The sequence below is a fragment of the Vidua chalybeata genome, chromosome 1, assembly GCF_026979565.1.
Source record: "Vidua chalybeata isolate OUT-0048 chromosome 1, bVidCha1 merged haplotype, whole genome shotgun sequence".
In the NCBI taxonomy this organism is placed as follows: Eukaryota; Metazoa; Chordata; class Aves; order Passeriformes; family Viduidae; genus Vidua; species Vidua chalybeata.
The window spans coordinates 5296867-5313725 of record NC_071530.1 but is presented as its reverse complement, the minus strand read 5'-3'; the positions used below and the strand labels follow the sequence as shown (position 1 = coordinate 5313725).

Sequence of the window (16859 nt, the reverse complement as noted above, 5' to 3'; positions counted from 1 at the left end):
ATACTTTTTCAAAGATTCAAATATTCTTTACCTGTTTCCTGCTTTCTGCAGCTGTGTGCAAAATGTGCCCATCACCACCTTCATTGGTGTAAGCCTCTGCTGCTGCAATGGGAACACAGGTACTGTGGCTGGTCAGAATTTCTTCATATTTCCTTGCCAGTGAGGAACTCTCTTCCATGTGGCAATGCTCTATATCAAAGGAGCCGTTGTCTATATATTTCCTGACATCTGTCATGGCATAATTAGTAACCTCTATGCCCTTCCCAGAAACTTCTGCCAAAGTCTTCTTTTTGTCTGCTCTTCTGAGGCTTCCCCTCATTCTTTTGCAGCAGTGATCCCAAATTCTGTCTTTCACAGCCTTCAGGCTCTTGTGAATCTGTGCAATGGCAATCTGGTATTTAGTCCCTTCTCCAGGCTCCTCTTGTCCCTCTGGGCCATCAAGGTTGAATGAACTCAGCAGCAAAGCAATGAACAGGTTGAGCACCTTAAAATAAAGTAAGTTGGAGACACTATTGCTAACAGAAGAGACACTTCAGAGACCCTCAAACTCGCTTTTATTAACCACTAATAAACAATAAAATTATTTACTAATAAACTGGAATATTGTCATAGCATGATATAGTTCCTTCTGGAAGGACTGGCAGGAGAAAAAAGGAGGGAAGTGAGAGTTTGGGTATATCAAATATATTTTCACATACTTTGATGTCCATAGTGTACGAGGAGGCAGACGTAGAAAAACAGCATGCAAAGATGAATTTGAATTACATTACCATCAAAAAGGATCTGGTATAGACCAACAAAGCAAGCAGATGAAAAAGATTTCATCTGCCAGTAAATTTATATTAGATCTAGAATAAACCAAAAAATCTGGGTTCTGTAAACTTTTGATAACATAGGGGCAACGTGTTAATCATTAAAGGCACTCAACAGTTTGGTTATTTGGTCCCATCAACACAAAAGATGAAGACATCTGACACCAAATTATGATCAGCTCTCCATTTCTAAACTCTGGCTAGAAGGAATAATTTTATTTTGCTTCTATGTCTTGTGTGAGAAAGAGAAAGAAAGGGGAAAAGGGAAAAAGGAGACAGAACAAACCCACATGTCAAGTGACACCCAGAAAAGAGAACAAAGTGAATACTTTTCAAACAGTAAAGTTTTCCTCCAAAGAAAAAAGTAACTGGATGCATTCAGTAGGGACTGAAAATTGACTTCAAACTCACCACCAGGTTTCCTAGCACCAGGACAAGCAAGAAAATGATGAGACATTTCCTTTTTCCAGCCACTTCCATGCATTCCCACATAGTTTCAATCCATTCTCCACATAATATTCGGAATATAATGAGGACTGAATGACTAAAATCTATCATATGCCAGCGTAATTCGCCACGGGGGTTTATTTTTTCGGAATTTGTGCAATAATCACTGCCCAAAATCTGCATTCCTACTACAGCAAAAATAAATATAGTGATTGCCAAAACCAGAGTGAGGTTACTCAGTGCACCAAATGAGTGTAGAATTATTTTCATAAGAGTATTTAAGGCTGGCCAGGACTTTGCCAGTTTGAAGATCCTGAGCTGTAAATGAAACACAAGATAAAAAGAAAGTTAAAACAGCCCAGAGAGCACAGCACACAAGAAAGCCAGACCCCACATTTACCAGGATGTCTTTACTGCAGTATTATTACTATTTTTTTTCCACAAGAAAGCCTTTTAAATGTTTTGATGAAATTAAAATCACTCCAATTAAAAGCTCATGTTGTCTTACTACTTGCCAATAAAGAAAACAGATTTAACATATTCATCAGTAAAATCATATGAGGGTATTTTACTGTACAACACATGTACTTATAAAAATTAATTTTTTAAAAATAAATAATTACCAGCCTGAAAGGTGACAGATTTGTTCCAAAGCTCGCTAGGCCAATCAAAACAACCAAGCTATCAAAAACATTCCACTTTTCCTGGAAGTAGTAGTAAGGATCTAGAGCAATGATTTTCAAGATCATTTCTACAGTAAAAATCAGGGTGAAGACCTGGAAAGACAATAATGAAATCCAGAAAAGAAGTCACTGAAAAGGTCTGTCTCCTTATGGGAGTGTCCCAGTATAAATACAGGGTTATAACTCCATTTTCACTCTAACATAGACTTAACTTACCCTGTCACTTAGAGAAATGAGTTGTTGGTAATCTGGGTGCATGCCAGGGTACTCCATAGCCAGGAACAAGGTATTCAAGATAATGCAAACCATGATTAAGAGATCAACAAATGGATTCAAAATTACCAATTTCATCTTCTCTTTGACTGCTGTCCAGAATGGACAACAATTCCAAATTAGATACTTTTGAGGGAAATTTTTCCAAAATGTAGGACAGTTCAGTTTTGACTCTGTCGGACAAAGAGGGAAAATGACATATGAATAATCCTTTGTAGAATATCACAGAATGAAGAAAAAGACAATAATTCATTGAAAAGATTGAGAAGTCAATCTCATATGAGCAGAATGGCATCATTGAAAAACATTGTTTAGCTCATTCTGCACAAACTAATCACAAACTTATAAAGGTCAGGCAAAATTTACCCTTGGTAATTGTGAGATATGAGAATATTTATTTTACTGAAATTTACATTTGGCAGCATAATTTCCTCTAGTTGCTTTTAAAATAATGGTGTTAAAATATTACAATATTACATCTATCTACATAATTTCCTCTAGTTGCTTTTAAAATAATGGTGTTTGTGATAGTTTGATCTCTCAGGTTGAGTTACGCAATCACCACAGGAAAAAGAGGAAAGAATGACTTACTTGAATTATCTGTGAGAATTGTGGCTGCACTCATTAACCTCTGTCTTCGGACAGGATCATTGATAGCATCCATTGAGACCTCATAGGACAGCAGGATCTGCCTCTTTGGTTAGGAAGACAGCAGATGATAATATAACAGGGGAACATGAAGATATAATAATTACAACACAAATATTACAATAATTGCAATACAAAAATTATATCCAGCATGAGATAAATACGCCTTTTCAAATATACATTATAGTGAAGCTTTTACTTGCTGAAAAAACATAGAACAAAACAAATATAAAAATATAAACATATCAGGTGTTTGAAAGCAAAGGACATTTCATCAAAATCAGTACAATATTTCAAGATTTTTTTTATTTTTGAGGATATTTAATTAGCAGTTATAATTCCATTAAAAAAGAAGTATAGAAACATTTACAGGGGGCAAGGGAAAAGAATCTGTCTGTCTTTACAGTGAATGATAAGAACAACATACAAAAACAACACTGGCCATCAGTTTGAATAAACCATTGGCTATTTAACTATTAATTACTGATTAGTAATAAATAATCATGTGTTAATATGAAAAATAGTCACATAGTTAATAAAAATTATTCGGATTTTTCTATTAAGCCTATCAAGATCTAACTAATATTGAACTGCCTAAAACAAGGAACCTGAGAGACTGGGCATGGGTAGGCTGACCACATCACAATGCACTGTACTTTAGTATTCCCTCTCAGCACAACTGGATTTGCATAATTTCCTTTTTTTGAGAAGGATAAATGAATAAAAAATATATCATAATGTTACCTCAAACTCTTATGCTATTATGAATTTTATTAACATATTTTGTAAAACTGTTATTCAGGGAATGAAACTGATATCCTTGGCCTTAAAGGTTTAATAATAATTACTTCTCATTGTCATTGATATTTTCATGAAAATCTAAGCAAAACTTAGCTGATAGAGCTGTCAGAGAACAGACCTATAAAATGAATTTATAGTACAGTGCTAAAATGCTCATTTTCCCCTCTGTTTTTTTTTTTTTTGTGGGTTTTTTTTGTTTGTTTGTTTGTTTGTTTGTTTTTTATGAATCCAAAAGGCTCCAAAGACTTTTTTAATCATGGCCAGTGCAAGTCACCCTTCATTCCTTTCTCTAAGATTTGATGTCTCAGAAAACAGAAACCCAGAATAATTTGTGTGCCAGCCTGACTAAAGTGCTCAGTCTTCTTGTTGAAATTCACAGCTGTTAAGGAACCTTCAGAGCTGTGTTTTTGGAAAGGACAAGGACATGTACCCACACTGAACTGGTTACTACTGCTGATCTTTAGCTGAAGGAAATGACTGGGCAGGAGAAGTCCTTTGACAAACCGGGATTAAAATAGGGATGTGCACTAGAGAAATAATGTTTATAAACTCGTTCTGTCCTACAAAAATCTTCAACCCAAAATGCTCTTTTCTTTGACTTAGCACCTTTAGCCTCTTTTTATGATGAAAGTAGAGAGGACATTGTTTGAGGAGTCCTCAGTTGCAGCAGAGCTTGTATGACCAGTAGTTGTCACAAAATAAATAAACTGCCACATTTGTTGCAGATTATTCTTATTTGACTAAAGGTAAAAATCTGCATTAGAGCAGCTCACACTGCTTGGATCATGCTTTAGGTTCTCCTAGATATCTCCAGAACTTTGTCATTCCCTGGACAGAGAGAGGGGAAAAGACCTTGGAAAGGTCTGAAGATGTTATTTTTGAGATATAAAAATCCAGAATACATTTGGCATCCTCCTGTGCAGACTTTGTAGCCTTGCAGAAGTAAGGTCTAGCAAATAATCCAAATTCATCTCGTGTCTCATACATCTCTTGCAACACAGTCACAGACTTACAAGAATGAAGTTAAATAGGAATAATCAGCCATAAAAATGATTTTTATACAGAAGATATGACACCTATTATGAAAATACTTTTTTTTTTAATAGCTACAATAAAACACTACCATGGGCTGTGGTACAGCACTTCCTTTAAGTGCAGCAGAACCAAACTAGGTCACAAAATTGAATGATATTCTTAACACAGCAGGGGAAACATTAATGACACTACAAGAAGCAAATGCTTTACTCAAGTAGATGACAGGTGGCTGCCAAGTGAGTGATTTGGATTCCTTCAGCTCAAATACAGAATTTATTATAGCTAGGATTATGGAATTTAGAAATTCTGACTATGATGACTGTCAGAATGAGAATTTAATCAATTTTAGCTAGGATTATATGTCTGAGAAAGACTGCCCCTCAAGGATACTTTTCAAACAGATGGAAGTTGGAGCATTATTTCTCTTAGCTCTGCTATGGGAAAATTTTCATTTTCAGTGAGATGTGTGGAACAATTCTGATGTTCTCTCAGAAGCAAAAGAGAATCTCTTGGAGGATGAAACCAGCATAAGGGCATTAGAAGCTTTCTTTTTTAGATATTGTTGAAAATAATTAAGGGATATGAATAATTGCCTGAGAATTATTTTGAAAGATTCAGCTCAAGATTAAAATACCTAAATGAAGATGTTGACAAAGAGCCAGAGAAAGATTAAAGTTGGGATGGTCTTCTAGAAGATGCAGTATTTTGTCAGTGGCAAAGGTACTGCGGAAAAACATCTCAAAAATTAAGCAAAGAAAGAATAATGAGTCTTAATAGAAGTTTCTTAATGGACTTAAAAATGAGTGGTCAGCAGAGGAGCCAAAAATCACTGCTGTAAAGATGTGGAACAATAGATGTAAGATTCAGCCTAATGTTTTAGATATCCATCTTTAATTTATCCATGTGTGCAATGCACTTAAAATCCCAGTAAATGGGATACATATGTTTCTGATAAGTTTAATTCACATAAATAAATGTTTCTGAAGCCATTTGAGATGGTCTGTTGAGACATTTGGTAGTTGAAACATCCACAGTAGCAGACATGGGATCTGTGCCCTTCCATAGAGGAGGTGAAAGCCAAGTAAGACACTAGAAAAGCTCTAATGTCACTAGGTATCAATTTGTGACCTGAAAAATTAAATCTCCACTTCACTCTGGGAGTTTAGAACCTAAAACACATGTAAAAAGCTTAAACGCCCCAAAAATTCAAACCCTGGACACAATCTAGTTGCCTAAATGTAGGAATTTAGCAACATTTGAGATGCTGCAGGGTTTATGAGAGAAGTGCTGGAAGATGTGCCACAGATATCAAAGGTATCTAGAACATCCACCACATGCAAGAGCATCTAAACTGGCACCAGATGCTTAAAGTCAGCAAGTGAATCACACCCCTAAGATCAGAAATCTTCAAGTCAGCAAGTGAATCACACCCCTAAGATCAGAAATCTTCCTACTGAACTAAACTCTATCCTAAATATTTAGGTCAGAGAATGAGCTGTCTGTAGAAAAGAATAATAATTAAAAAAATAAAATGTAAAGAAATAGTTAGGTCTTTAGGGAAACTCTAAAAACTTAAGAATTGTGTACATTTATTTCTGCAGTACAAACAGAGATGTTGACAGATCTTACCACAGCTCTCAGAGCACAGGTCTATGATGTGCCACAAGTGTACCAGTGACAGCCACTTCCAACTTCCCCTTCAGGTGCAAGTAATGCTGGCTCCCCCTGGTCCCAAAATCTCATCCTTGAATCGTCATATCATATGCAAATCTAATGAATGCATTTTCTATTTCAAATACTTACAAGCTTCTTGTGGCAGCGATCAGGCTGCGAACGAAATATTTGCTCCTCATTTTCCTGGCCATCTGAAATTAAGTTTTGCCTTGAAGTAGGTGTTTCTTTATTACTCTCTTTTCCTTCTGAATTTTTCAAGTCAGCAACTGACATTTCAGGCTCAGCATGCAAGGCCTTACTGCTTTCTTCCACAGCCAACATCTGTAACGGGGAAAGCAAAACATCTGTCTGTTAATTCAAGAAGAATGGACTAGGATCATATACCTGTAATTATTATGCTATCTGAATTATTTGCACTGACAATTCGTAGGTTTCAAATGTTAAATTTCCACCAAAAGACAGGAATACAAAATGCTATTCACAATTCTGAAAGACCAAGCAGGGTTACCTGTGAGCTACTCTAATTAAAGTCTGCCCTTGTCACTTTAAATATTGTATTTTATATCTGATTTACAAAGTATTATGGCTTATCCTTTCACTTTCCTTTTCTTGATTTGAAAAGGACCTTGAGTCCAAGACAGCAGAAGACTAAGGGCTCAAACTAAATGCTAAAATGTCAAATTTTCCTAGAACCTAATCCTGTTGAAAGAAAAATAGAAAGAAGAAAAAAGAAAAACAGAAGGAAGAAAAGCCTAAGCAAAGCTTGGCAAGGTGGAATGAATGCCAGGCACAGAAACATAACAGATCTCTCAACAACTGTAGAGGAGGAACTTGGTAAAATGGTGATGCTTAACACTTTAATGGTGAAATTTGATAGTTGCTAGAGAATATTTCTTTGTCTTCTTACAAGTCTGACTTTTCTGACTGCTAGCAGTAAACCAGAGATATATTTTATTTAAGGTAGAAGATAAAATGTATCCACTTATGCTTCCTTCCTGCAGTAATACCCAGAGAAAGGAATTTTTGGGCACAGCAATAATGATACTGAACAAGAATAGGGCAAACTATGGAGTGCAGCACTCATGCAATACCATGAAAGTTACTTTCTGGCCAGAAAGCCATTCCTGTACAATGTCAGGTCTGCAAATCCTAAAACTTAGTAAGCTTTAACTTGGAGTCATGATGGTTTTTTGTATCACAGGAATGTTTATGTATTTAAACATATATATACATGCATATATGCATTTGTAAAGACATAAAGAGAAATGAAGTGTCAGAAAGTATTGTAAGAAGCCCATATTTAATTCAAAACATGAATTCAAAATAATTCAAATAATTTGTGAATTATTTCCCTAATTCACAAACAGGAGAAAACAAAAGGAACTACAGATTATATATGATAATTTACAAACCTGCTCCTTCTCTATGATTTGTCTGGCATTCTGAAGCAGTTTTTCCTTTGCCTCTGTTTCAGCACGGGTAGCTCTGTTTTCCTCTTCATATGCCATAGTTACCACAGCCAAGATCAGATTGAAGAGATAAAATGAGCAGAAGAAAATGACTGCCATAAAAAAAAAGATGCAGGACACTCCAGATGTACGGATGGTCTATGAGGAAAAGGTAAAGGTGGTAATAAAATCTTAACAAACTAACATTTACAAAACAATATAAAAAAAACTTTATAAACAGTTTATTTCCCTATGCAATACAAAAGGTTAATGTACTGCAGTGTTTTGAATGAACAACTGTAGGATCTGCTTCTGGTCTTAGTTATAGATAAAAATGTCACATATTGCAGAAAAGAATTGACATTTCCCATTCTTAAAATTAAATCAAATATCTTCCAGCAAAGCAGGCAAATGATCATCAGCATTTAAGCTTTGAGAAACAACCTCATCTGCAAAGACATAAACAGGTGACTGTGGAAGAAATGAATGAAACTCAGTAATAAAGATGAAAGCTAGGATTATCTACACAATCATGAAAGATGTTTTAATTACAGAATCAGAGGCAGCATTTAGACTGATCATCTTATTCTTATATTTTTTTTAAATGGTAGTAGAGGAGATGGTTCAAAATTAAGCTCTGAGACATTAAAAACTAAAAGTAGCATGACCTTCAAATGGCAAAAGACGTTGCATCCATTTTAAAAAGTCCTAGTTAATAAAGGCTGATGGAAAAAAGATTGAAAATGGAGCAATATGAAAGGTACAGAACAAGGCAGAGAGTATTGTTCCTGTCTGGCAAAGGCACTGTATAGACATAAGGGATCCAGGAAGTTCTCTACAGGTATTTTTACATCATTTTTTTCAAAAAAATCACAGAATTGAGAAGTTACATTCAATTCTCAGAATCAAAACATAAAGTCTTCAATTTTTTTAGTACCATGTTGTCAAAAATGAAAGTGTGTGTGTTGAACCCAAAGGTTTGTTTAGTAGTCAGGACTTAAAAGACAAACAGCAAATACGACAAATCCTCACATTCCCTGCAGCAGCAGGGAGCTCCCTGGCTGGATCTGCTCCATATCCCAGTCCTTGGGTGGTTACATACAAATATTTAACTCTTATTTTAGCTCTTAACCACTGACCCCAGTGTGTTCTCCAACAAAACTATGAGCATTCACAGCCGGGCTGCTCCCACCCAATACCACTTGCAGAAGGTGTTACAGCTCAGTCTCTTGACTCTACTTCTTTAACTTTTACATTGATTTTAGAAGAAAACTGGTGTCAGTAATGTTAAAACCAATACAGACTTTTCTAGTGGACATAAAGCTCTGACTTGCACATCTAAAGTCATTCCAGCAGGTAAAAACAGTACCCACTTGTCTGTAGAGACGCTCCCAGTAGTCCTGGGTCATCAGACGGAACACAGAGAGGAAGGCCCAGCCAAAATGGTCAAAACTTGTATAACCAAAGTCAGGATTGCTCCCAATCTTCTCACAGGTGTAGTTTTCTGGACACTCCTTTCTAACCACAAAGGAAATGTTAAACAATACTTATGTGGAGATTCAATTGAATCTGAAAGCATCCAATACACAGTGACAAAAAAAGATTTGTTCATTTTGTCTTAAAAGAGGTTTCATTATTCCTCAAAATATTCCTGCCAGAAGGGCTGATTCATATCTGACCATCCCAGAAAACCATTTGTCTAGTAAAGAAAACTAGACAGAAACCTTAGTTTGGGACTAGGCAAAAACTCTCATTGATGTAGGATATGTCCAAACAAATACAGAGAGTGGGGAAAAAAGGAAATATCTTCATTTTTAAATAATTCACCAAGATAAAGAGAGGAGAATTTATTAACATCTAAAAAGTCTTTAGTGATCTGTTTCCCTTCTCATTTATATCATTCTACCTTACCACTGTACTCCCAGTGGTTAGCAACAAAGTACATTTAAAATTGGCTGCATTCTTGTCCTTCATTCCTTTTCTGGTGTGAAATATGTGGTTTTTAATTTAATAACACACCCACTGATCAATTTCCTCCTCCTGAAAAATCATCACCATTCTTTTAGACCAAAAATAAAACCATAGTTCATCTGGAGGAAAAAAATTAAGTACTGAAACTGCTTTGTTCACTTACTTGGGATCTGCACTGTACCCACAAAGCAATATTTCAGAAGAGTCTTTCAATCTGTAGCAGAAATCTAATGACAAATAAATATCAAAGAATCATAAAATGAGAAGTTTTCAGTTTCTACAGCTTTCTGACAGTAAACCAAACATTACTGCACTTCATAAACACTCAGATGGATCAAACCTCTGTGAAAGATCCTTTCCCAACAGGAGTGAGTCTCAGCAGATCTCTCTCTGGCAATTTAAAATAAATAGTAACAATTTGCTGCACAACTAACAATGTAAGGTTTTATTTGATCTTTGATAAAAATAAGAATCTCTGTGAAAAGTAGACAAAATCCATTAAATACTGAGTAAGTGATGGAAAAAATAATTCTCTGTGCCATACCCCTAAAATTAATATCCCTGTGCAATGAACAGATAAAGAAGAAAATGCTTATAGAAAACTCAGTCCCTTCTATCCCACAGACTGTTGATCTTTCTCCAAATCCAAGATTCACTGATCTGATAGTCAGTTGTCCCAGAGACTTCACACTACTACTTGTGCATATGGAAGGACAAACCTTCTTGGAAGAAATACATGCAACTATATATTAATATCCCTGTGAAAAATCAATACATACCTAGAAAGATACACGGATTATGTAAAGGGAGAAAATAAAAACATTTACCTTTATCATTTGGTACATATATCTTGGGATCCTTACATAATGAGTCATTGTACTGAGTTACGTTGAGGACACATTTGGATTTTAAATTGCCCATAAAAAGCTGGAGGCCTATCAGTGCAAATACACTCAAGCAAAATACAGTCAGGATCAGCACATCCAAGAGCTTCTTAACAGACTCAACAAGTGAATTTACAATGACTTTCAGACCTAGGAAAATAAGATCCAATAACATAGAAAGTGAGAAAAGGAATGCAGTGATGTTCCTATGTGACAAGACACGACAGCTGCAAATTTGTTAAAGACAAAGGAAAAGTATTGATGTGTGGCTTTTACACTAAAATTAAACACCTTCAATGCTTCATTAATGCTATAATTTCATCAAAAAATCAAAATATATTTGCAATTACATGGAAATGATATAGTTAATATAATTATGACCATGAGATATATAGTAATTTATAGATTTTCAGGTGTATTTTTGCAGTTGGACTCTGAAACCATTCTTTGGTACCCTAATTAAGGACACAACTTACAAAAATATTGAATATCTGGATGGCATATGCAACATACTGTTGAAAGTATTACACACAATCTAGACAGTGGCTGTGGTCAGTAAGGAAACAAATGAAAGTCTCTCAAATTGTGAAATCAGCACTCTGGGAAATAAACCAGACAAGGTTTAGCTAATGAGATAGAACATGGAACCAGAAACATGGTGGTTCAGATCTATTATGTTAGGAAAATATATTACATACAGTGGGCTGCTCCAGGAAGACAAATTAAAGAGACAAAGGCACTGGGCTAAATAAAAATGTACATCAGTGAAGGGATAAAAAAAAAATGCAGAATATAAATTTGCCTTTGTCAAAACCATTTGAAGGAAAGATGATTTAAAAAGTTGTGTTAGGGTGCTGCTGTGGGTGCAAAACAGTCACACCTTGGGGTCACAAAAAGTGACCAGAGAACTGGAAGACAACAACAGGAGTGGAATTAGAATTTGCATTCTGGTGAAGCAGAGAGAAAATCAGTAAGATGTGCTGTTCCTTACCTGGTATTACTGAAATAGCTTTTAAAGTCCTCAGTACTCTGAAAGTTCGGAGAATTGAAACATTGCCAACACTATGAAATGCAGTAAGGTACCTGTAAAATTAACCCACACTCAACTGAATGACAAAGATAGAGCTTCTCAAAGCATTTGCCTATGGAGCAGGCAGTAATGAATACACTGCAGAAAATAAACAGGTCAAATATGTCCTAAGATACACACCTAAAATTAGGAATCTAAGTCCATTTCTAGGCATGGATATAAAGTAAAGGGGCTTTGGAGCAGTGCCTCTGAAAAGAAATACAGTAAGTTCCTACTTAGTGTGGATTTGGATGCTTTAACTTTGGAAGAGTTTACCCATCAAAATGTCAAATAAATATAAAGCTGCCAACGTCATAACCACACTCTTACACTGGGACTTCTCTCATGAAAGTACATGTTGCAGCTATCTCAAAACAAAATACACACTTCAGGAGAAGGAATTTGAGCAGCAGGAGATTTATAATGTGCTTATTCTGTACCACATAGGTCTTTCTAACCTTTAACAGTCAGTGAGAATTTGAGTATTGCAACTTGTTTCAATTTTAACATTTGAACAATTAGAAAATTTCATCAAATCAGTATTTTAAAGCATTGCATAGTCTAAAGAGACTTTAACAGGTTACCCCAAATTTTCTAAGACTTCTTTCATGTCAGAAAGGACATGAATTGTGACTCATCTCATGACAAGGGTGTAACTGGTAACAGAATTCCTTAAAAAGTAAAGTCTCAATAATAAAATCTGAGACAACAATGGTTGAAAAGGCAACCTCCCCCTCAAAGCATGACTTTGTCAGCAGCAGATCAGAGCACATTGGCTTTGCCTAGTCTGTAAGATTGAATAATTATCAAGTACCCTAAGCAATAATTACACTTGAGTTAGCAGTTGAGGTAATTTCTAAATAGGTTTTTTTTTTTGTTGTACTGTAAGACATGGAAAAAACCAGGTGGAGTTATTATATTGTAAAGTTGAACACTAATTAATTAGGGATGCAGGTAGGGAAAAAGGACCATAACTTAAATTTTTCATGCAGCTCTTGCACTGTCTTGTGATAGTTGCAACTATCAGTAACTACCTAGTGATAGATGCTGCAGATCAACAATATTTGAGCTCCTTAGCAGTTCATTATTGCCCTTAAGAGTAATTGTTCACATACACATAGATGTGTGTGATGACACCTGTGTACATATAATCTATTATTTACAAATGAGGAAAAACCTACATGTAATGTTACAAACTACTCCCTTCTTTTTTATTCTGCCACCTGACAACTTCATTTGGTGCCTTTAGCTCTCATTGTAGGAAGAAAAATATTATTTATTCTCTTTTTGTCTCTGTGCTGTACATTTCAGCTGTGTTCTTGCACTGCAATTGTCTTTTCATGCAAATTTTACTCTATTTAGTTTTTTTGGTATGTGGAGTTACAGATATATATATTCACTGGATCTTTTTTAATTCTGACATCTTTTGACATGTGAGGAGCAAAACTACACAAAGTCCTGAATTAAAATACAGGCTACACAGAGAAATAATGTGCGCTCTGCTTCTTTGCTTCTTACTCACAATGTCTTCATTTTCTACCTCCCTCTCTGACTGTGACTGAATACTGGAGTGGTGCTTTTACAAAACTGTCTGTTTAAACTCCAACATCATCTTCCCAACAAGTGGAGGCTATTCCAGAGCCCAGGAATTTGTATGTAAAGCAAGGTGCGTTCTTCCTTGAGCACCCTTTGGCACTGGGATTTCATCAGTTATTTACCACCAAGTCATTCAACACCTTGTGACCCATTTTGGACCCTTCTCAAATGAGTTTCATCAGAGTACTGCTAAGACACCATAAAGAGGCAGGCTTGGTTTGGGCTGTTAATGCAATTACCCCCTGACAAAATTCAAATATAGACTAAATTGAGAACAATCATGCAGTTTTATGATGAGCTTTTAATTTAGGTCTTACTTTAAAGTCTGTTTTTCTCAGTGCAGACATGCAAAATGTGATTCAAGCACAGTTTAGCAGGGAGGATGCCAACAACTGTAAGGAATTTCAGCAACACCAAACGTTATTTTCTCTGTGGTTTTGTCCCCTAAGTGTAAAAGAAAAACTGAGTTTGACTTACATTACAATAATAATAGAAAAATCCAAGCAGTTCCATGGATCTCGAAGAAAAGTAAATTCATTCCAAACAAATCCTCTCGCTACTACTTTAATCAATATTTCAGTAGTATATACAACAGTGAAAACATGTCTGAGGAGGAAATTGTATATTAAAGTTACAGAAATAAAAATATAACTGAGATTCATACACATTCAGGCACATTTCTATCTTTTCTCTGATTTAGTTCCTGCATGGAGATAAAGGTAGAAAATGTGAAGCAAAATGGGACAGGTTGCATCACTTTCAGAAGCATCGTGGGGACAAGATGTCTTCCTGAATTTTAGTAAATTTTCCATATAAATCTACAAACACAAACATTCACATAAGCATATGATGCTATTTCTGGATGAAAGACAGCTCACATTTCCTTAGGAAAACATTTTCAAAACTGTGTTTATGTTCTAAAGCAGGCTGGAAAATTTCAAAGCCTCACCATTCTGGCAGAACAATAACAACAAAGATTTATTTCAGCCTGTAAAATTTGCACATTTTATATATTTATTCTGAAAAATACACTATAACTGAAAGAAATCCTACAGAAAATTAAGTTATCACTATGCTTACCCCCCAAAAAAAAGGAATTAAAATTATAGACCTTCTGAGGCTCCAGGCATATTTTCCAGATTTAATTCTGGAATATGAACTCAAGTTACACTGGATACAGTGCACAAGTACCAAAGGAAGCAAGACATTACAAATAAATGGCTTCCTAGTGGGAACAACTGACTTAGGAGAGGAAACAGAGGAAAGCACAGAATGAAGATTTATTCATTTATAGCTTTTGCATGAGGCAGCTACAACAGACATTCAGGTTATTGCTGTAGAATGAGAGATATTAAGTTAAAATCTTGCTGCACAGTCTCTGAAAGATTTAATCCTCAAAAAGAAAAATGGGCCAACCTCCTACGTTACACCAGATGGCAAAATTAGGCAAGACAGAAAAAAGGGCATATGGTGAGAGCCTCTAAGAAAAGGCACTGAATCTTCACAAAAGACTGGGTGATATCATAACAATCCTCAGCCTTCCTCAGGGGTCTGTCTAGCTGAGAATTTTCAAGCCCCAGAATTAGACCATCGCATTATTGAAAATTTTCAGTCCTGCATGTCAGTATCCTTGGAAAAATAGTAAGAACATGGCCACTGAGGTACTTACTCAGTCCAGTAGGCTTCTCCAAGAAGGTGAGGGATAGTCATAGCCATACAATTGAGTAACACAGTACATGTAATAATGCCAAGAAAAACTGTGAATAGTAAGTCAAGGAAAAAACCTCTATATTATACAAAACAAAGCTCATGCAAGTTGCTGATTTCCACACACAAAAACCACGCAAGCATTCAAATAATAACTTTTCATTTGAATATGCTCAGAACTTTTCATGGGTTTTCCAAGGAAACTTAGAATCACAAATTATCCTGAGTTAGAAGGGACCCACAAGGATCACCAAAATCCAGCTCCTACCCTTGCAAAGGACCATCCCAAGAATCCCCTATCAAGATGAAACCTTCTCAGCTGGCTGAAATTCATGTTTTAAATGTGAAAATGAATTATCTGCACGTGGAGACGGTTTTGGAAGTTAGGACACTAGTGGGACATAACATGTTTGACATGTTCAGACATGTTAACCTAAAAAGACCTATATCCACTAATTAATAACTCCAAATAAAGCAGAAAAAGCAGAAACGGAGGAAGAGAATGACAGAAAATGGCACAGACTATTTTAAGATTCACATCAGGGAAACCAATGAAAGGATATGAATGGATGAGAATTTTAATTGCCTTTTTTCTGACAGGATTAAAAGGACCAAATATAAACAAGGCAGGTGTGGCAGTAAACCGGAAAATAGTCCTCCTTTTATTTAACACCATAAAAGTCTATTAAAAAAAAAAATATTCATTGTACATGAAACATTTGAATGAATTTAAAATGTCTGCAAAAATACATGTTCAGTTTTTCAAGTATGCATCTAGAGCTATATCTAACTGCAGTTAGGAGTACAGCTTTCCTTTATTCTTATTTGGAGCTGTGACCTGATTATACACATTTTGAAGGAAAAAGAGCAGCTCTATTTAAGTTCATTATTGCCTGAAAGGAAGAAGCCATAATGGGAATGAATATGAAGAGCAAGTAATCATACTCATTTGGTCAAAGTAATTAAATTACTACTCTGGGACTGTAACAATGGTCTTAATACCTTACTCTTAGTGTTACAGGCTACAAGAGATTATTTACAAGATGCAGATTGTGTAGTACTGCCAAAATCCTGGACAGTCAAAGCAAATTTTTAAATTTTGAAATATATCCATATTGTCACATAACACGGTAAATTCCCTCTAAGCTACCTTAAGGTCCATGCAGCTCAGCACTTTTGCCATATAGTAAAACTGAAATCTCTTGAATGAAAAACACAGTTTCCTAACTTTAATATAAATTTCTTCCACTCAATCAACCTTAGTTCCTCTTCATCAGTAGAATCACTTTGATGGCTTTGAGAAAAAAGTATCTGGAAGATCAAAGTCTAAAGCATGTCCTCTGATAAAATGATTACACTCCAATACCTTGTTGGCATACATTAAAACAGCAGCTGGGACTGGGTGGAACCTTCTGCTCTTCGGATCAACTCTTCCTTGACAGTAGTAATAATTTAATAGAAGTATTTAATTTAGAAGGGATTCCTAGACTATCTGCTTTTTACACTGTTATAGTCAGCATCACCAACCACTTTGGAATAGCATGAACTATGTGCAATATAAATATGGAACAATAAACAAAGCCAGTGAGACATAAAGTTACAGAAAATGAATTTAAGACAATGAAAATACATTGTTTGCTACACAAAGTAATGGAAATATCTCAAATTTTCCTCTCTTAATTTGTATAGTATTTGTAATTCAGTGAAAGCATCTGCAATTCCAGTGTGACTGACTGTTGGACAGGCACTGTTTATACAACAGGGAGCTCAGCCCCACAGGCATCAGAGAAACTGCTCTGGAAAACAAAGCA

At 35.5% G+C, this 16859-nt stretch overlaps 1 protein-coding gene across 1 annotated transcript in view; it reads right to left on the bottom strand.

Moving 5' to 3' along the window:
* Positions 1-16859, bottom strand: part of LOC128785727 (sodium channel protein type 5 subunit alpha-like) — a 32640-nt gene that overhangs the window by 15215 nt on the left and 566 nt on the right. Inside the window, exons 2-15 of the mRNA XM_053938521.1 lie at positions 15612-15730; positions 15011-15100; positions 13819-13947; positions 11668-11759; positions 10584-10826; positions 9956-10019; positions 9195-9339; positions 7786-7980; positions 6503-6694; positions 2807-2909; positions 2159-2388; positions 1883-2035; positions 1224-1577; positions 32-484 (exon numbers count right to left, since the gene is read on the bottom strand). Of these exons, the coding sequence (XP_053794496.1) occupies positions 32-484; positions 1224-1577; positions 1883-2035; positions 2159-2388; positions 2807-2909; positions 6503-6694; positions 7786-7980; positions 9195-9339; positions 9956-10019; positions 10584-10826; positions 11668-11759; positions 13819-13947; positions 15011-15100; positions 15612-15730 (2562 nt within the window). The remainder of the gene's footprint in view (positions 1-31; positions 485-1223; positions 1578-1882; positions 2036-2158; positions 2389-2806; positions 2910-6502; positions 6695-7785; positions 7981-9194; positions 9340-9955; positions 10020-10583; positions 10827-11667; positions 11760-13818; positions 13948-15010; positions 15101-15611; positions 15731-16859) is intronic.